This window comes from Schistocerca piceifrons, chromosome 3, assembly GCF_021461385.2.
Source record: "Schistocerca piceifrons isolate TAMUIC-IGC-003096 chromosome 3, iqSchPice1.1, whole genome shotgun sequence".
Taxonomy (NCBI): Eukaryota; Metazoa; Arthropoda; class Insecta; order Orthoptera; family Acrididae; genus Schistocerca; species Schistocerca piceifrons.
In genome coordinates, this window is record NC_060140.1 from 233,512,189 (window position 1) to 233,533,410 (window position 21,222).

General features: G+C 42.3%; 1 protein-coding gene across 5 annotated transcripts in view; it reads left to right on the top strand.

Moving 5' to 3' along the window:
• The window catches only part of LOC124789839 (serine/threonine-protein kinase tousled-like 2), a 576,094-nt gene that overhangs the window by 382,571 nt on the left and 172,301 nt on the right, over positions 1–21,222 (top strand). For all 5 annotated transcript variants that reach the window (XM_047257336.1, XM_047257338.1, XM_047257339.1 and 2 more), the window contains one exon: positions 11,980–12,065. In XM_047257336.1, coding sequence (XP_047113292.1) covers positions 11,980–12,065 — 86 coding nt within the window. The remainder of the gene's footprint in view (positions 1–11,979; positions 12,066–21,222) is intronic.

A 21,222-nucleotide genomic window follows, 5' to 3' on the forward strand; every position in this document is an offset into this window, starting at 1 on the left:
AGGTTCAGCAGCTGACACCATACCTCAAAACGTAGTCAGACTGCTGTTCGTCAGCGCAAGGGCTTCGTCAGTAGGTCTTTTCAAGCAGACGGTGGCCGGATGTCGTGACGTATTCACGCTTACGTGTGCGTACGTGCAGCGAATACATCCACCATGGGTCCTTCAGAGGTAAACTCTGTTCGGGAGTGACCAGTTGTCACCAATCCCTGTGGACCGGTTCGTTTTTCGATTTTAAATTCACAAGATCTTTGGAAGCTACAATTTCGTATTTCACTCGAAAAATCGCAGATTTGCCGGACTGATTAATTCTAATCATTGCCTAAAATACCGGTGCACAACGTAGCCAGAAGTTTCGTCGTCTTCATTAGAATTTTTTATGCAAATCATTAGTTAAAATTACCTCACTGTCGTGTTGAATTTTATTAACCGTCAAACTCTTTGAGAAGCTTATTTGCCAACTAACGAATGGTTTCTGAACGCGTGGTGAGGTATAGGAAAGAATTTCATAAATTTGTGCATATGCAACGTTCGGTTGCTTTCCACTTAGCACAACTATAACTAATTGGCGTGTGGACTGCGAGGCTATGTGACTAGCTACGCGGCTATCAAAGTAATAATATAAATTTTGATCATAAACTTCTGAGTCTTTCCTCCACTACCCTCCCTCTAGGGTCTCTCTCTCTCTCTCTCACTCACTCACTCACTCACTCACTCACACACACACACACACACACACACACACACACACACACACACACACACACACACAATCCAGGCTTTTAGATACTTTTTTAACCCATAGTTTGCCTGGCATAAATCATTGTGCCAATGAATAGTTTGATTGAGAACCTGATGTTGCAGGAAAAAAAAACAGAATAACTGCATTTACAATATAATGTCTGAAAAAATCCGTTTAATAATATTATTTGCTCTGTTAGTCCCTTGCGCTATTCCTCACGATCAAAACAATTAAACTTTTCTTTTACGGTGGGAATTACGGTGAAGTAGGATATAAGATCGCCAACTTTTTAGATATGGAAAGGCGTTGGGCTGGAATATTTCCCTTACATGTTCGGTCCTCACATGAATCTCAGTCAAATAATTCAACAAACGCTACTTGGAATCGGTGAACTGCAGATATAATGTTTGTCTGTTTAGTCTTCTTCTGACAGTATTCGCAACTTCGTTTCCCACGCGTTCGTCGTTAACCTTTTGTTGTACAAAAAATATGTGTGAAATCTTACGTTATGTGATCGCTTGAGTCGATTTTCTGCATCAGAATTTGTGACTCAGAGTAAACACTTCTGCTGTCTATGGAAGCCACGTTGATGCCGACATTTTGTGATTTTGACTACTTCGGAAGGAAATTGATTTCATTCTTAAAAGTGCAGCATTCCCAAAATCACTTAAAAATTTGAATGACTGATCGTTTTGAAATCGGCAAAATATTTCACTGATGCACGCACGAGGCGATGTACGTTGCAGTTGAACGTTACTTTTCAGTTGGATCCAACTGTTCGTTGAAATAAGGCGTGGACTGAAAGAAGTCTACTCGTGTAATGTCTTTGATATACAAAAACTCAATCAGTTGCCGACTTCGGTGAACTTAACCTTTTACCCAGATGTACACACATTAATGAACACACAATAAAAGCAAACTCAATACTTCAGTCTAGGTTGACTTGATTAGCGAAAAAGTAGGACGTAGCCAACAAAGAGTAAATGGATGCTGAAATGAAAATAATTGAAGTGACCTGAAGGAAGCTGAAAAGAAGAGAGTATTGTGGCAGAGCATAATCCATGATTAGAGCTGATCTTGACCGAAACTTCTTACTATGAGGTGCCTTACATTCTGACACCTGGTCTGTGAGGTACCATAGTCGTTAAGAAACTGGTATTACGGTTACAAATTGCCTAATGTAGTGGAGGTTCTGCACTATTTCTGTCAATAATTTCAAAGGAAAACTGGAGAGATTTCTTCGAAAAGGTAGCCATCGATTTCCTGTCCAATCCTTGTCCCTCTGAGCTTGTGCTCCATCTCTAAGTGGCGCCGACACTTGCAGGACTGAGAGCTTTGGTAATACTTCCATTCTTTTTAATCTTAATGTTCCCACAAACGTCATTCGAATACTTAATATTGATTTCATCCTTGTACCACACAAGGAGTTGGCGACAGTATTACGAGATAACTATTGCATATAGTGTCAAACCCCTTGTGCACGTACAAGTCGTAGAGAGTACCAGTCATTCGAAAGGCATTTTTTCAAAGACAAGTCGTCTTGAAGGATAAATAGGTTCTGCTGCAGGACTGGGCACGAGAACGAATTATAAAGATCAGGAGGGATAGGGAAAAAGAGTCGAAAGTTAAAAATATATTGCAGTAAATAGTTGAGAAAGTGAAAAACAGAGTGACAAGTGTAACTGTAACAGTTTCAGGAAAGAGGAAGTCATCAAATGCTACTACCTATCGTTGCTTCTATTGGTTTCCATTGTAGACAATAGCCCCGTAGTGTAAGTATCGAAAGAACAGTGTTCAGATTTACGTACTTAATTATGCTAGCTCATTCTAAGGCGTATTCGAGCTTTGGCGCAGGATACTTAATTTTTTATAGAGTCAGGATTCATTTGCAAAGGCATAGAAACCACGCGCTGCAAAGTTTTAGCTCGAGTGTGTCCATTCCCTGGGGAAAACATGTAGAAGTAGGCAGGCCCCTTGGGAGAGCGACCCTACCGTCACGCAGTGGTCGCTAGAAACTGGCCAGACAAGCGCGTTTGCCCACGGCGAGGTCTTCGACCGCTCAGTCTGACCCTTCCCTTGTGTCCTGTACAGTGCCGTGCGAGCACAGCTGCAGGTACCCGGCGAGAACGAGCGGAGTAGTTCACGTTCGGCCGACACCGCCCGTATCACAGCCGGGGGCTAGGCCGTCGGCGCTCTGTACGCAGCTGATGGAAGGGGACAGTTCACTGTACAGAAGTTGTATTGTGGGTACTACGGGTCGGTGGTAGCTGCTTCGTTCCGCTTGTGGAAACACTCGTGACTGTTCGAGACACATTAGATGCCAGACATCCTGCCGGCCCGAGGGGGACCGTTGTTCTGTACACATGTAGAGATAAAGCGCATGTGCTGGATGCTAGGTTTTGCGCGCGTCATTTAAACGATGGCGAAGAAGAGTTTTTTTGTACGGGATACGTTGTGGGGAAGCGCAATGAGAAAAAAGTACGGGACGTCATAGATCAGAATGTGTTTGATATTGTATACAGGACGTATTGTGTAGCTGGTATGCAGACACGAAGAGATTTGCACATGCCGGAATAAAATGGCGACATCTAGCCGTTCAAGGGATATGTCAACAAAACCATACCATATCAAACCACCTTACGAGATGAGCAGAAGTAGACGTCGAAAACCAGTCACTTATTTCAGCAGATGCCGGAATTTTCGTCAGTGGGGGCGTGACTTCCAGAAACAGCACTGGATAAGCTTTGGAAATACAGTGTAATTTATTTTTGTTTTTCAGAATTACATCCACGGCACTGAACACTGGACTTTGATTCTAGAATGGCCCTCAGGTCATCCAGATTTTAATATTTCCTTCACTTCCCTAAATCACTGAAGGCGATTTCCTTTTTCATTTCTTATTTATTTTTTTTAATTTAGATGGGGCTGTTTGTCTCCCCGTCCATTGAATATCACTTCATTGCAATTTAAGGATCACGGTCATATATTAGACCATTCCCTAGCGGTAGACCTCATTTTGTATACTGTGGCGATAGATTACACGGCTAAAACAAATTTTTCCTCTTGCATGTTTTGCAAGTTGGGGCTCGAGTTTTGTCGTTGTAACGTAGAACGCAGTGTTCCCAAAAAAGATTTCGTACTTCACTTGCCATTTGAAGGTAGTTTACAACGAAATGGTCAGCACCCGATCGTGATGTGTGAGGCTGATCCGTCATTACGAGCTGCTGAGTGAGTGGCATGGTTGATCCGACGAATCACATGCCAGCGTTTTCTGTGCTGCGTCCTGGCCGGACATTAGTGTGCCAATAGGCGGGCGTCTCGCGCAGCAGCGCGCTGGCCTGTGGGCCAATGATCGTTAGGCGCTGCTGGGATCCAAGGGCCTGGCGCGTCGCCATGTCTGTCCGAAGGCGCACCTACCGGTCCCGTCCAATAACGCAGCCTAGGAAAGCCATGTTCTATCTCATTACCGCCAGCAGCTGCTAACTTTGAAGGTTTCTACTGGCCCATCCTCTCCCTTCGCATCAGTTTGCTCAGTCTGCTCATCTTCCTCTACCCCAGCGCCACCAACCAATATCTTTCAAACACTCCTCAGGTATTTCCCATATCTGTCCGTTGAAACCTTATCCTGAACATCATTTGATACAGCACATGAATGCTTTAATGTAAAGTTTTTCTTCATCATGCAAAAATCGTTCGCTCTCCATCAGCATGGGAAATTTCCATTACCTGTTTGCAGGACCCTTCTTGTATACTGTACTACTTCTAAATTTCTTTTTGCTATCAGCTTCAAAGACTGTCAGGCTTACTAATCTTTAGTTCCGTGTTCGGGAGGACTGCACTTTAAATCCTTGTCCAGATTTACGTTGCCAGTTATTTCCATAGATCACCAAGGTAAATGGTGGAACTGTTTCTGCGAAAGGGCACTGACTGCCTTCAACGATCTGACCTTTGTTCCGTCCAGCGACCTCATCGTCAGCGTGATGTTAAGCCCTGGTATTCATTTTTCCTCATCATTAGCTCCGCCCTACATCCTTGGTTTCAGTCCTTCCTCTATCCGAACTCTCTAATATTTTTACACATCTCTTCCCGTTTTTTTTCGTCTCAACGTGTTTTAATGCAGATATCATTTCTTTTTCACACTCCCCAGCCTTTATTCCCGTAAAAGCATTTGGAGCTGGAGTGTAACTTGAATAATGACGTTCTCATTTCGTCCATGATGGTACCGCATATACTTCCTATGTTTTTAAAACTGCACAGGGACTTTCCTCACTTGAAATGTTGCTGTTCGTATTTTAGTGTTGGGTTGCCAACATCCTGAGGAATATGCCCAGCAAGATCCGATAATATCTAGGAGAAGGAACTGATCATAGCCGTCATTGTGTATCCGTCTTCTCGTTCACGTAAGCATCCCAAGGATTCTCAGACCTTTATGAAAGGCAGCATTAGCAGATTGTCATCTTCAAGAAGTCATTCTGAAATAATGCTGAATTTTGGGCTACAGATTATACGACAGGCAAGTCCGATTAGGAGTTGAATGAAACTGTAGTGAAATGGACACAGTTTTAGAGCACCCTCGGAACGGGGTCTGAGCAGAGCAGAGGAGCGGGCGTATCACCCCCTTGGGACGACAGGGCGCGCTCTGTGGTCAGAAGGCTAGTGGAGACGGACTGCGCTCAATACTCCACTCCAGCACGTGCCTCGGCTAGTCTCGGCAGCGTCTCTCTCTCTCTCTCTCTCTCTCTCTCTCTCTCTCTGCACCCACGCCGCAGGCAGGCCACGCATCCACCGCCGGGGCCTGGGTGTAGTAATGGCTGCTGCTGCAGGCAAGGGCGAGCAAGGGCACGCCTGCCACACCTGCATTTCTGCCCTCTGGGGCAGCGAGCGGATTTACCACAGTCATGGGACGTCGATGTCTTCATGCGGATTATGGAGAAATCACATTCCTCACACATCCCCGAAAGAGATACAGGCCTTTTTAAAAAGGATTACAAGAAGTTTTGCCCCGAGTTTTACCAGTATAAATCAGTAGACGACAATCCTTTTAAGTCATTACTCCGGCGCTGTGTTTAAATTTACTACCGAACGGGTGATATTGCTTCACCACAGCACGTAAAATTACATGTTTCAGGAATCGTGGTTCGTACTTAATATACCGTCCTCATGCTTGATTTTTCCTTTGGCCTATACCACTAGAAAGAAATCTAAATTTGCCTTTCTTAACGAATGACGTGAGCAGTTTTTTCTTGTACATTATGAGACGGCACCTGTCACATCGTAAATCGGCACGTGCACTTCACTTTCCAAGAAGACGCGCGCGCGAAAATGTAGTTTTTCAGGTCATATCTCGGGTCTATCAGTCACAGAGAAGAAGGGTAAGTATTTTGGATAGCTGATACCCTAGCGACCATTCTCATATCTAACGGAAAAGCGGGCATTATGCAGCTGCCCTACGGTACTGGGTCAAAATTTAAACATTGCACACTTCCTCCAACCCATGCAAATTGAGCAAATCGGTTGGTTCTTTCGCACTATATGTGATCTTCTAGAGTAGGCCTCCGGCGGCTTATAAGAATATCATTTGTTCTTCGGCAGTTCCTGAGAAAATCCCGAAAAACCGTGATTTTGTGGGTACGAAAAGTATCAATTGTGGGGATGGGAGGCCACTTCTATAATTGCTGTTCATGGCAAATAGTCGAACCATACGTTCTTAAGATGAAACTCCGGCAAACATCGAAAATTTTTCTATATAATTATCCGTTGCCGAGATCCTGAGGTCCAGAGATACCGTATTTATATTTTAATGTATGCACGTAATATTCAGACTGTAGTTTTAACTAACGTAGTGAACACACAGAAAGTTCTAGGGACATCGCAAAGGTTCCAAGGGCACCAAACTGCGAGCATGTTGTTAGGCTGCATTTTTTTTCACCTAGAAAACTTTGATGCACTGTTTTTTTGTAAGGCCGGCCGCGGTGGTCTCGCGGTTCTAGGCGCGCAGTCCGGAACCGTGCGACTGCTACGGTCGCAGGTTCGAATCCTGCCTCGGACATGGATGTGTGTGATGTCCTTAGGTTAGTTAGGTTTAAGTAGTTGTAAGTTCTAGGGGACTGATGACCACAGCCATTTGAACCATCTTTTTGTAAGGACACTTACCGCCTATACGAATATGCCCGAAGTGGTACTGCCATTACAAAAACTGGGTTAAAAAGGATCCTAACATGCCTGAAAAACTTAAAATGACTGCCAAAAATTGAGTAAAGCAGGAAAAGTGTCATTCCTCAATATATTTCAAGATATAAATCATGAGGCGGGCGTTTTCAGTGAATTGAAACCGATGAGCAAAGCATCTAGAAAAAAATGAAAAGCAAAGTTTTTTGTGTTAGGCTTATATATGCGTACTTATTTTTTGTTTGTATGTGTGAAAGTATATAACTTTGTCGAACTGATTGACCTATAGAATTCTTTTTATATAACCGGCTCATCCTGCTCTGGCAAGGAAAAGAAGGAAACCAGCAGGAAAATGTTGCTGTTGAAGCACAAAAATTGAGAGGCCAGACAAACGTGTGATTCCTGAAGGGTGGCAGCAGCCTTTTCAGTAGTTGCTGGAGCAACAGTCTGGATGATTGACATTGCTGTCTTGTTACATGAACCAAAACCGGCCTGCTGAGCTGGTACCGCGGACCGGTGAAAGCAAGAGGAAGCTACAGCCATAATTTTTCCCTGAGGGCATTCAGCTCTACTGTATGGTTAAATGATAACAACATCCTCCTGGGTAAAATATTCCGGACGTAAAAGTCTACTATCAGGAAAAACAAAACTAGCAGTCTACGATTAGGAGCGTGGAATGTTAGATCCCTCAATTGGGCAGGTAGTTTAGAAAATTTAAAGAGGGAAATGGGTAGGTTGAAGCTAGATGTAGTGGGGATTAATGAAGTTCTGTGGCAGGATGAACAGGACTTTTGGTCTCGTGAATACAGGACCATAAATACAAAATGAAATATTGTTATTCAAGAGTTAGGTTAGTAACGATTAAGGAAATAGGTATCGAAGTAAGCTACTACAAACGGCATAGTGATGGAATTATCGTAGTCAAAGACAGATACGAAACCAACACCAATCACTTTAGTACACGTTTATATACCGACTAACTACGCAGATGATGGACTGTTTGGAAGGAAAAAAGTATAATGAGATAAGAGATTATTCAGATAGTTAAAGCAAACGACAATTTAATTGTGTTTGGGGGGGGGGGGGGGGAATTGGAATTCGATTGTAAAAAAGGAAGACAACGAAAAATAGTAGACGAATATGGACGGGAGAATGGAATGAAAGAGGAAGGCGTCTGGTAGAAATTTGCACAGAGAATAATTTAATCGTTGCTAACACTTTGTTTAAAATCATGAAAGAAGAGAGTATACATGAATGAGAGCTGGAGACATCGGAAGGTTTAAGACTGAATATACCGGATGGTTATATTATTAAAGTCCAGATACCCCAGAGGTCCAGTGTGGGCTGTATTTATCGTTAGGCAGCCAAACTTCTTAGATACTCTAATATGTTATTGCGGAACCGATTAACGCTGGAAAAAAATTAGTTCCAGTTTTTGCCACCAGCTGCAAGTTTGCCCTGTGAAGGCAAGAAAGACGTACCGAAATGTTGCGTTATAAAATTGGTTAGGTCAAACAATTGACAAAGGCTTAAAGTTGATTTTATTATTAACTGCCGCTTGCACAGTTTGTTCAGTATGAGCACCGGGGACGTCGACGAGATTCTATATCCGTAAAACAACGTGATAAAAAGTTGCTCACAGCAGTTCCGGTGGAATCTGAGTAACGTTTTCTTGTATACTGGCCTTCAGATCAGGTAGAGACCAAACGTGTTCCTGGTAAACTCGTACTTTTAGATACCACCACACGTTTCAGATCAGGTGATCTTGCAGGGCATGCATGTGGAAATCCTCTGGGGATAACACGTTCGTGGAAGGTTACATTAAGCAGGTCTTCCACTGGGCGACCGACATGAGGTCACCCTCTTGAAAACGGTGGTTTCCACACAGTGGCGCTCATCCAAAGCAGGACTCACAAGGTGGTCTCAATAACGTGCTGACGACACGTACACCTGACAGGCCCGGCGGCTGTATTCTCTTCCAATTAGAACGGACCGAGAATAAATGTGCATGTGAATTCCTACTACACCAGTCACATCCGTCGACTGCAGTGGCTCTTCGTGTACAACATGCGGTTTAACAGTGCTCCCAATTCGGCGGGTCTGTGAGTTCACTGCATCCAGAAAGGGTATAGTATGTTTCGTCACTCCATAGAATATTTCCAGGCCACATATCATCAACTTCGAACTGAAGAGCAAATTCAGAACGAAATAGATCGCAAAATTTGCCATTCTGTTGATCGTGTGATGGACAATTTTCGTGACACTGTACGACCACGACCACTTGCACTACTGGGGCACTTTCTGCATGGTCAGTTATAGCGACGGCAACCACGTCAACTGCTTCCGCCGGGATATGATGCCGTCCGCTTCCAGGTGCCACACAAAGCTCATTCGTATTTTAGAATTTCATTATCATTGTCCTCTCCTCAGACCTTTCAATGGACGATACTCTCTCAATGCAGCACTTTAATTGCTGCCGTTTCCATAAATAAGTTTCACTTGCTAACAGCACGGGTCTCTTCTCGATAGCCAAACTGTTCACTCGCGTTATGGTTTGCAAAATCACAGCGTGAATGTCATACTGTCATACAGACAGTGCACAGCGGCAGATTTGCTCCTGACTACCACAAGTGCATTGGCTTATCTACCAAGTTTCGCTGCTATACGATGATTACAGCCCACACTGGACATCCGTGAATAGCTACACTTTACTTATAACCACTAGGTATACTGGTAAAACAAATTTCGGACCCAGATTTTAAACTGTTAAGACATTTCCGGGAGCAGATGTGGATTCTGACTACAATTTAATGGTTATGAACTGTCGATTACAGCTAAAGAAATTGCAAAAAGGTGGGAAATGAAGGAGATGGGGTCTGGACAAGTTGAAAGAACAAAGGGTGGTTGAGAGAGGGAGCGTTAGACAGCGATTGACAAGAACAGGGGTAAGGGATACAGTAGAATAAGAATGGATACCTTTGAGAGGTGAAATAGTGAAGGCACAGAGAGTCGGGTAGATAAAAAGACAAGGCCGAATAGAAACCCTTAGCTATCATAGGACGTATTGGATTTAATTGAGGGAAGGAGAAAACATGGGATAGGAAATGCAAAATGGCTAAGCAGGGATAGCTGAATTCCTTTGGAGAAAGGAGAAGCAGTTATAAGAATATCAAGAGCTCAGATGGAAAACTAGCACTAAGCAAAGAAAAGAGAGCTGAAAAGTGGAAGGGATATATAGAAGGGCTATACAAGGGAAATGAACTTTACGTAAAAAGAAGAGGAAGTAGCTGAAGATGAGATAGCAAATGCGATACTGCGAGAATAATTTGACAGAGCACTGAAAGACCTAAGTCAAAACAAGGCCACTGGAGTAGGCGACATTCCGTCAGAACAGCTAATACGCCTCGGAGAGCCAACGATAAGAAAACTGTTCCACCTGATATCCAAGGTAGGTGAGAAAGGGAAATCCCGTCAGACTTCAAGAAGAATGTAATAGTTCTAATTCCAAAGAGAGCAGGCGCTGACAGGTGTGAATATTATCGAACTATCAATTAATAATTCATGTTTGCAAAATACTAACACAAACTAATTACAGAAGACTGGAAAAACTAGTAGAAGCAGCCTTCGCGAACATCAGTTTGGATTCCGGAGAAATCTAGGCACGCGCGAAGCGTTTTTGATCCTATGACTTGTCTTAGAAGATCGGTTAAGTAAAGTTAAACCTACTGTAATAACTTTTGTAGATTTGGAAAAAGATTTTGATAATGTCAGTTGGAATACACTCTTTAAAATTCTTAAGGTAAAAGGGTAAAAAATACAGGCAGCGATGGAATGAAGAGTGACGAGTGGTTGAGAAGGGAGTGAGATAGGCTTGTAGGTATCCCCGATGTTATTCAATCTGCGCTATGAACAAGCAGTGTACAAAGCCAAAGACAGATTTCGAGAATGAATTTAAGGTTTGGGAGAAGAAATAACAACTTTGAGGATTGCCGATGACACTGTGATTCTGTCAGACAGAGCAAAGGACCTGGAAGCGCATTTGAGCGGTATGGGCAGTATCTTGAAAGGAGGATATGACATGAACATCACCTAAAGCAAAGCAGGGTAATGGAATGTAGTCGAATTAAATCAAGTGATGTTGAGGAAATTTGATTAGGAAATGAGGCAGTAGAAGTAGTAGAAGAGTTTTCTATTTTGGCAATAAAATAATTGATGATGGCCGAAGCGGAAAGGATATAAAAAGTAGACTGCTAATGACAAGAGTAGCTTTTCTGAAGAAGAGAAATTGTCAACAGGGAATGTAGATTTATGTGCTACGGAGGTTTTTTTTGTGAGGTTATTTGTAGTGTAGTCCTGCACGGAAGTGAGACGGGAGAGATAAACAGTTCCGACAAGAAGAGAATAGAAGCTTTTGAAACGTATCGCTACAAAAGAATACTTAAGATTAGATCGTGTAACCAATGAGGAGGTACTGACGAGGGGAACATGGCAAGTGGCATATTCCGATTTCCCAGAAACTTCTCTCAGCGGAAGAGGAGTCAAAGCGAACACGTGTTTCTGGTACAGTTAGCAGGTTCGAAAGGATGTACGGTGTAGTAGCTACTGGGGATGAGGTGGTGGTATGCACAGGATAGTGTCGCGGGGAGAGCTACATCCAATGAGTCTCCAGACTGAGTGCTACAACACCAGGAAGCCACAAAGAAAATTATTAGTGTATGATGATGTCAGGAACGAAGACAAATGGAACAGATTGTTCGGAAATTATTCTACGATAAACTGTTTGAGCTGCATCTAGATGTAAGCAAACGGCGTCGTATTCTTCTACACGACGACATTCTGCTGGATTTTTCCAGGCAATTTCCACCAACATTTCGGAGATACGTTACTCCTGTATTAGCACTCCCTCTACACACTACTTTGCGCCAATTGTCTCTTTTGTCAACTTCGTTGTGATAAACCTTGCGGTTAAATTATTAATAGGCTATGATATTCACGAATAATTAAATATCTCGCAGACTTCCAGTCAAGCCTATATTGGGAATATTTCTGACGCCAATGTTTTGTTTGCGCAGGCGCGGGTGTCAAGATGGAGCACCTGCAGGCGGTGCTGGACCCCAGGAAACAGGAACTACTGGAGGCGCGCTTCCTGGGCCAGAGGGTGAGTACTGCGGCTCACGCTCGTGCGTCACGCTCCGCGCCGCTCCCAGGTCGATACTTGTCACGCGCCTGCACACCTCCTCTGGACGCAGCCGCCGCAAGTCTCGAGGCTCTTTCTCTGTCTTAGCGTATTTCTGGTTTCGCTGCTTGGGAACGGATAAAAGCGCGTTCCATAAATACATCCGTCATTTTCACATAGTCACCACTATTCTTCGTTGTACAGTTTTGCCAACGGCGTACTACAGACTCTATCCCGGTCTCGTAAAAACCTGAACCAGCTTTGACGACAGCTTCTCATTCTGGAAAATGTTGGCCGTTTTGTTCATATTTCATGGACCCAAAGAGAGAGAATTCTGAAGGTACTAAATCAGGGTTGTACTGCGGATTTGGTACGATAGTTCAGACATAGCTGACCGTGAGATCCATGGTCACAAAAAAATGGCTCTGAGCACTATGGGACTTAACATCTATGGCCATCAGTCCCCTAGAACTTAGAACTACTTAAACCTAATTAACCTAAGGACAGCACACAACACCCAGTCATCACGAGGCAGAGAAAATCCCTGACCCCGCCGGGAATCGAACCTGGGAACCCGGGCGTGGGAAGCGAGAACGCTACCGCACGACCACGAGCTGCGGACATGGTCACAAAACTACTGTGGGGTCTGCAGTTACCTGATTGGAAGCGGGAGTTTTCCTTCTCTGGCTTGACTCTGATAATTTGGGGTTTCAGCCTAGTCAGTGTCACAATGTAGCGTTCTGAATTGCTTTGGGCTCAAAGACACGCAAACGAAGCACACCCTGCCCGTCCCAGAACACTGTGCACGTCACTTTGCCTGCAAGTAGGCGTGTCTAGAACTAAGATGTGTCTTGAACTACTTCTTTGATGGTGAATTCCCTACTCATCGTTCCATGACCTGTATGTTGGTTTCCTGCGTGCTGCGTAATACCGCGTCTCATCTTTGGTGATCATGGTGTTTAGAAAGCCATTACATTCAACCTCGTGTTGCTCTAAGAGATCTAAAACCGTGGACCCGCCTCTCACACTTTCCGGTAAACATGGTTGAGTATCATGTTTTCCAAGGCGTTACAGCCGACATTCATGTGTCCACACAGTTCTTTGGTAGTAATCAGCGATCGAGATGCTGTTCATTATGAGGGATGAAAACTGAGCATAGTGCCAAAGAGAGAGGGGGGGAGGGGGGGGGCGGTGGCGGGGAGGGCGATTTGTGGTGCACACTCTTCTCACCACTGCTGAACACATTACATCTACTGTATTGTTTCCACACACGTTCAGCAAGCTGCTATGTATTTCAGTTGGCGCAATTTGTTCAGCAGTAGGACTCCAAAGGCGTATGTCTATTTTATAAACATCTTTATAATGCTCCATTGCTACACCTCCTTGTCACAGAACAACGAAACCAACAGGATATTAGCAGGAAAATTAAAAAAATATTACTACAGCAATGAAACCTCTCTGGGTCGCGCGCAAAGGAAGGATAAAAAATAATGGAATAACATCGTATTTTGAACAAATCAGGTAATCTGTAATAATTTCCCTGTGCGTCAGCTGACTCTAAGCATGGTCCAGTGAGCTCAATGTGACAACCACACGTAACTCCAGAAGACGGCCATTATGTCAGTCGTGAAAAAATTGTTCATTTAAATAGGACCGTCAGGTGAACGTGGTAAGCGGAAATAGACGTTCTGCAAATCAAAGATTTCTTAGTTCGCACTGTGACTTCATCTTCAAAGGAACTTTGTCATGCAGTCATTAGTGTCGTGCATCAGAAAAATTTGCAGTACTTTATATAGATTACCTTACAACGTATTTTTTTTACTGTAATTGACTTTCAACCTTCCTTCTGAGTAATGATACACTACGTGGTCTGAGTGGTGATACATTACCTGCAGTGACCGTAGATCCTGGTACAAGCGTCGTACTGAGGAAGAGGAAGCTCGTTTATGTTTCGAAATTCGCAATGTTTGGGAGAAAGAGGATAGATTTTGCAGAGGAAGAGGATAGATTTTGCAGACATCCATGTGTTGCTAGATTGATCACTTGTTGAGACTGGTAATATTTGAGAAAAACCTAAATTGTAGTCTCGTTGAAGAAACCATTACAACATTCGTATGGAGCGATGTTCGGATAGCCATATCACAGTGCTGGGTAGGTATTGTAGCTTATTTTCTTAGAACATGATCCCATTTAGTCTTCTTGCTCGGAGGAGCACCATAACAATTGTCATATATTTTGCAAACTTTGCTACTATGTAAGTAAACTTACATGGTGTCTGAGTATGTGTAAGCACTCTACAAAAGTTTGGCAGATGGACAAAACAAATACTACAGGCGAGCCCAATTTACCTAAGAAGACTCGGGAAAACCATCGGATAGATGGGACTTAGAAAAAGACAGCTGGATTCATTTGACAGTGGGAATATCAAAATCAGCAGAATAAGAACAACCTGGTGGATTTCTATTTTGCACACCGGCTCAAAGCAAAAAAAGTCCAATAAACATGCACTCTAAAGTGCATACCTGAAGAGCTATGCGCACTCGTTCATCTTCGCTACTGTGAAACTCATCTTCTACCGGTGAAGTGGTCCTAGCTCTTAAGGTACGCATTTTAGAGCTCTTGTTGACTGGACATTTCGATCTTGTTTCAGTCCGTACTAGCTCTTCCCAAAATATGAAAAATGAAGACCTTCCAATTGAAGAGATGTGTTTCACAGTATCGAAGATGAGCAGATGAAACACTGTTAGAGATATCAGTGTCAATAGTGAGAGCTTATACTTCCGGCATTAAAATAACCAAAAAGTCTGCTCCAGTGTAACTCTTCTGTTTCATTTTCTGGTGGCGTTGAAAATAATTTAATGGCGGCTAACAGGAGTTACTTAACAATAATATTTGAGGAACCACTTGTTCCTGCTGCAAGTGAGTCCTTCGCGTTCCAGAGTTAGTGAGAGGTTTCTGAACACAGATAGGACACTGTCCAGGCCGGAGAAAGAGCAGGGCACACTCTTCCAATAGGGTCACGCCTAGCAACGCATTGTGGTTGTCAAACCAAAATTTGGATTGATATTAGCGTTACTTTTTTTGTGAAAGTCAGAAATATTAGAACGTGTGAAAGATGATTGACATTGCACAAACCCCTAGGATGTCCTTAATAGTTTTCCTTGTGGGTCTCCCTCTCCCTCTCCCTCCAGTGGTGTTCTAGCTCTGTTTACTCATATCTCAGAATGCTGTAACTTACTGCGACTTTGACTCTGTGATACACTTGCTCTGATACCCTGAAGCTGTGTTCCGTGGTGCTGTCTGTTATATTGTGGGCTTTGAGGTGGTGAACTTTTCAGACTGTCTGTTGTTTTGGCTTGAATACTGATTAGTAAATGGATTAGTGACAGTTAGCTCTAAGTAGGTGTCAAATGACTTTCGGGCAGTTCTATCATAGTCACCCGCCCCGCCGCACCTTTCTCCGTTGAGCGTCTCCATGTTAGGAAAGTGCTGTGTGTGTGGGAGAAAAAAAAGTGAGGTAGTCCAGATGCGATGTAAATGGGAAAAAATTTGACACAGAAGATGGTCTAGTATTGAGCCAGCTCTAAAAAACAGTATCACACACACACACACACACACACACACACACACACACACCTACCTATGACATCCACTCGTCCTGCTCAAAAAATGAAAAAAAACTTTGATTTTCTTTGCTGGATGCCTTCATTGTCTGCTATTGAAAGACAGACTGTTGAATTTTTTGTCGATTTTTGACGGTCTAATTATTAAATGTTTGTTTTCAGTAGCGCTATGATCCGTGCAGCATCATTGTTTTCACACCTGTGCTTCACTATTTTCACGAAAACTGTCTCTCAGAACACTAGAAATGATTATACATACATGTTGAAATGTATTGATCATGAAAGAATGATTAAGATTAGATGGGCGGATCGAATTACTAATAAGAAGAAACTAAATCGAGTTGAGGAACAAAGAAATTTATAGCGCAACTTGACTAATAAAAAGGATCGTCCGAAAGGACACGCCCAGAGGGATGAATGATTAGTCAATTTGGCAACTGAAGGAAGTCAGTGCAGAGGGGCCGGGGGGGGGGGGGGGGAGGAGGGGTGTTATACGAGTAAAGGTAGACCGAGGCTGGAATACAATAAGCAAGCTCAATTGGATGTAGGTTACAGCAGTAACCATGCAGAGATGAAGAGGCTTACACAGTAACTTGGAGAACTGCATCAAACCAGTCCTCAAACTGAAGACAAGAGCAACAACAATAATAATAACCATGTTGTACACTCTAACATCTCGTCTTCATATAAAAAGATGTAAGACTTTCTCAAAGATTAGTACCTTCCTAGCATTACGCACTGGAATACTTTTCAGCGTTAATAAAACTGGTTACTTAGACACTCTTCCGCACACGCATGTAAACATAAAATAATATCTAGGGTGTAATTAATTTCTCTTAGTGCCGTAAATCCATTTATTATAAACCAGGATGGGCCAGTGCTTTACGTGCAGGAACTCGTAATCTGGAAATTAATGGTACATAAATGTTCTCTGCGTACTATTCTTTATCAACTCGCATTATTCACATGTACCACGAAAACTTTAGTCAGTAAAAATATTAGTGTTGTTTAATTTTGTGTGGTTTCCCTAAAACAAACACTCTGCACCAAATCAACGTTTTAAAAAAATGTACCGATAATAAAAGAGCAGTTGCGAAATTCGATCCTCAGTCTGTAACGATTTCGGTGTCGTCAGGACGCCTAATTTCTGCCTTCCTTCCTTCCTTCCTTCCTTCCTTCCTTAATTATTTACTTGAACTCTTCTGACGTGGACCATTTTGATTTTCCTCCTTTTAGCACTAGCAAAATCTGTAGTACAAGCTTACAAAGTAAGACAACTAAAAATTCTCATCGTTTAATTTTGCCGCCTTTTTTCGATTGGGGAAACATTCGTGATTAATTGCTTCCGAAAGTACATACATGGAGGAATTTGACAGTCCTAATAGATATTGTTTGCAAAAATGTGTAAATTTCGTTGATTCCAAAGAGCACTGCTCTCGGAATTCCTCTCTTAAAAAACAACCTTTTACACCTTATGTCGGGTGTGGTCATCGATGTATCCTATGGTGCTGACACAACGGACGTAATGACGTCACCCAATCAATAGCAGGCTGTTAGTCGCAGAGGATTGCACGCGCTACTTTGCACTCGCAATCGCCTGGGCAGTCCCTTTTTCAGGCAGTCGACTCTCTGCAGCCAACCTTCACAAAATACATTCAAAACGCTGTCCAGATCGCAGTGAGAAGCGAAGCAGAGACTTTAAATACTATATTCTGTTTGAAGATTTACTTTTTTGCTTTGATGCTTAGTAGAGCTTAAGGTATGCCAGATTTGTATCTCTCAGTTTCTTTTAGTAGGTAATGGAGAACACTGATATCTTTTTTAAACTAATGTTTAGCACCGTCTGGTTACAGTTTATAGATTCAACATTCTACACATCCAAAAATCTCTAACATGTAATGCCACGAAAAATTGTGCGGTAGAAATATCTCGAAGTAGTAGTAACATGTGGATGAATTCTTAGTTCGGCAGTTACATTATCAGAACTTCGCAAGAACTTTGAAATTGGTTACGTGTTTGTGAAGTTTTCAATCATTAAGTTGTGATTTATTTTTTATGACGTTGTATTTTCTATTTTACATTTAAGAGGAGAAAACACACAGTAGAAAATATATTTAATATAATTTACTCTTATTTCATGTTCCAAAATAAGGAAACATAAGAGGAAAGTTGTTAAGTCACAAATTCCACGACACTTGCAGATAAGATTTCGGCATGTGTCAGCTTCTGCATAGATCAAAGAAAGATAACTAAGCAGTGCCGCCATACCAAAAGAGAATGTTTCCAAGAACGCCACCTATATGACGTCAGTGACAAACTCTCGCATAGTTGACTGGAAAGTTCCGTACGCCACTACGTATCAGAATGTGAGGGCCGACAAACTGAGGTAATGGATGAATTTTACGTTTCTCAAGACTATAAATTTTCCACCGACAGGAAAAAAAAGAACTAACAGTTGTAACTGACTGAGAAACGTTTGAATGTTTGTGTAATAGTATACAGAATAAAAGATCAGAGAGCTGAAATCGCCCCAGGTATAAAAAGAGGAACACTGAGCGACATGGGAGGATATGGAATGAAGCAGCAGCGCAAGGTAACACGAGACGGTTTCGTCTGGGTGCCTCTGAGTTGTCGACTTCGCGGGATTCCACTTAGGGGCGCCTTTTGGGATTCCACGATTGCCTGCAGGCACCGCCCACGACTTGTGAGGGTTGAAGCTCGCTCTAAATGAGGGGTAACTTTTTTGAACTGAATTAAGTTTGTACAAAGGGATAGAGCACACTGGTTGCGAAATAGCCATCCGTTACCAGAAACGAACGAGTCTGAAACGTTGCTTGTTGCAGTGCCTATACCCTGCAACAAACTTCAGTAGTTTCCCTGCCGAAAACGTCAGTAATAAAATCGTGATAGATGCAGGATATCGTAAGAAGTAAAATTGTTAGGTCTTTACTCCATATAATGTAAAAAAAATACAATAAATCTTAAACTATGTAGTAGAGAAATTTGAAAATGATTCGTGTGGGTACTATACGAGTTCTTGTTATCTTTCTTTCCTAAAATTTTGTTCTTCTTGGGAGTTCAGATTTTTTAATGCTCCAGATACCGACAGCCTTGACTCTTAGGTTACTTATTTAGTCAGATTCGTATATGAAAGTTAGTCTGGCGCTGTCTTAAGGAGTGAATTCAAAAAAGTTTTTTTAAGGAATTTGATCATGTGTTCCCCAGTGCCGTTCCATTTCGTGTTAAATGAAGGCTTTCAATTTTGCCTAGTCGTTCGTCATTTGTTATGATTTTGGGAATTACCAGTGTATGGTCTATTCGTGGCAAATTATTTGTGTTGTCGTATGACTTTTCTTCGACCGTATCGAGAACGTTTAATTGCCTGTTAATATTAGGCATTATTTTCTCAGTGTCATTGCCAACTCCCAGCGGAGGACTAAAAATAAAGTAAAGTTTGTCGCTTGAAAGAATGCATAAGGTGCAGTATTATTTATTTAAAGCTACTTCGTTACATACTGGTTCATCCCTCCCTCTCTGAGGAGGATCGCCGCTGTCGAGTAATTACGAGAAACAGCCTGCATTGTCTCACATAAAACGACATAACTTCCACATTTATTACTATTACTGCTGCTGCTGCTGCGGCTACTACTACTACTACTACTACTACTACTATTTATAGTGGTGGTGGTGTTTCTTCTTCTACTGAAGATTTCTTACTTGGAAAATGTCTATTATTTCTGTGTACTGCCCACCATCTCAGTCTTTTAAACATGGAGAGACCGCTTTCACCACACGTAACGGAATGTCTTTCCTGGGCTTCTGCGGAGCACTGCTTGTATCATTGCTCTACTTCCTACTTACGGACGACGGTGTAGACGGTTTCAGGTTGAACTCCCAGGACAATCACAAAAAGCAGGACGTCTCTTCCTTCCTGTAGGAAACTAAACGTTTGTGCTGAAACCATACACCAACATGTCTTTCAGCTTGTAAGGTTCGTCTAACGTGATCCTGTTTGCGGGTTCGTGGTATTCATCCGTTATTTGAAGTCAAGAGGAAAGCATATATCTTACCGCTAATTACTTTGACTCAATAGAGAAATTTTATCGCCAACTTTTTTTGCGCAGTGTTTGATCTCAATCCAAGTTTACCTTCATTATTTCGAATTACGATCAATTTTCGTTTGCGTCCACATTCTTTGGCCCTGCTAGTTGTCAGCATACGTTATCATGTTTGCTCCTTTTCTCCTTAACGTTTATGTCTTCTGCACGACGCCTGATTCTTCGTTAGCCATATTACGTATAGTTGGTTTCTTTTCGAGCTTAGACCATTTATATTCAATGTGAGTTCTGCTGATCCTGTTTAGTAGCCCTATTGGCATTTTAGCCTTACCAGATTCAAAGTTCTCATACGTTTCACTGAAACTCTGGCAAGTTTCAGCTCTTCTGTTGCACAAAAGTTTGCTGTTGCCATAACTGACTCATTATCATCAAGTCATCGTTCAAAGTTGTTACCAAAAATCTTGAAAAGTACTTGACCAGATTTATACTTCCAATTTTTACACGGTACTGTAATGATCATTGGGGCGGACATAGGCTACCTGCTTTTTAATACATAAATACATACGTGCCGTGATTTAGAGGGTGTTCTGAAATTCCCTTTACAAACTTCTAGGACTTACAGATGTGAATGAGTTCGTAACATTTTGAATAGGAATCCATGTCTGGAAACGGACCATTTCCGTTCAACGACGGTTTCAATTCAGATGTTTAACTCATCCACTTCCGCTTGAGGATTTGAATTAGGCGTCACGCAGTACAGTTGATAGGTAACAATTTGCAAGGAAACGTAACGAAACGAAACTTCCATTTATCACTTAAGCATAGTTTTTTTTTGTATTAACACTGGAATACTATGTTCCATACGTACAGTATGATGGGTTCTGTTTTTTGTTTTGGAATAATGTAAAAACGTAATGTTTATGTCTCAGTACAAACAAATGTGCTTAAGTGATAAATGGATGTTTCGCTGTGTTTCCTTTCGAACTGTTACTGCGTCACTCCTAATTCAATTCCTCAAGCTTGTACTCACTTCCCTGTAAAAGTTATAGAAATTTGTGACGGGAATTTCCGAACACCCTGTATAAGCGGAAACTTTGTTACCGAAAATTTCGAGAAGTTGCTTAATTGGAATTATATTTCCTTACCCTCAGGGGACCTACATTGCGAGGTGTGTCGTCATAATTGTATCTATTATGTGTACATAAGATGTGGATGAATGTGTGGGGGTTTTGGTGTTTTGCTTGTGTAGCTGATTACGATGAGAGAGAAGAGGGAGGGTGTAACCCGGGGGCCGGCACATAGGTTACTCCTCTCAAATAGCACTAAGGGGACCGTCGAATTTAAGTGTCCATCCCACGGTCGGATCACCTCAACATTTGTTACTGGTCTTCACTCTGGAACACTGCGGAGAGGTTGCTTTATAGACGGAGACATTGGCGGAAGGTTTCCTGATATTAC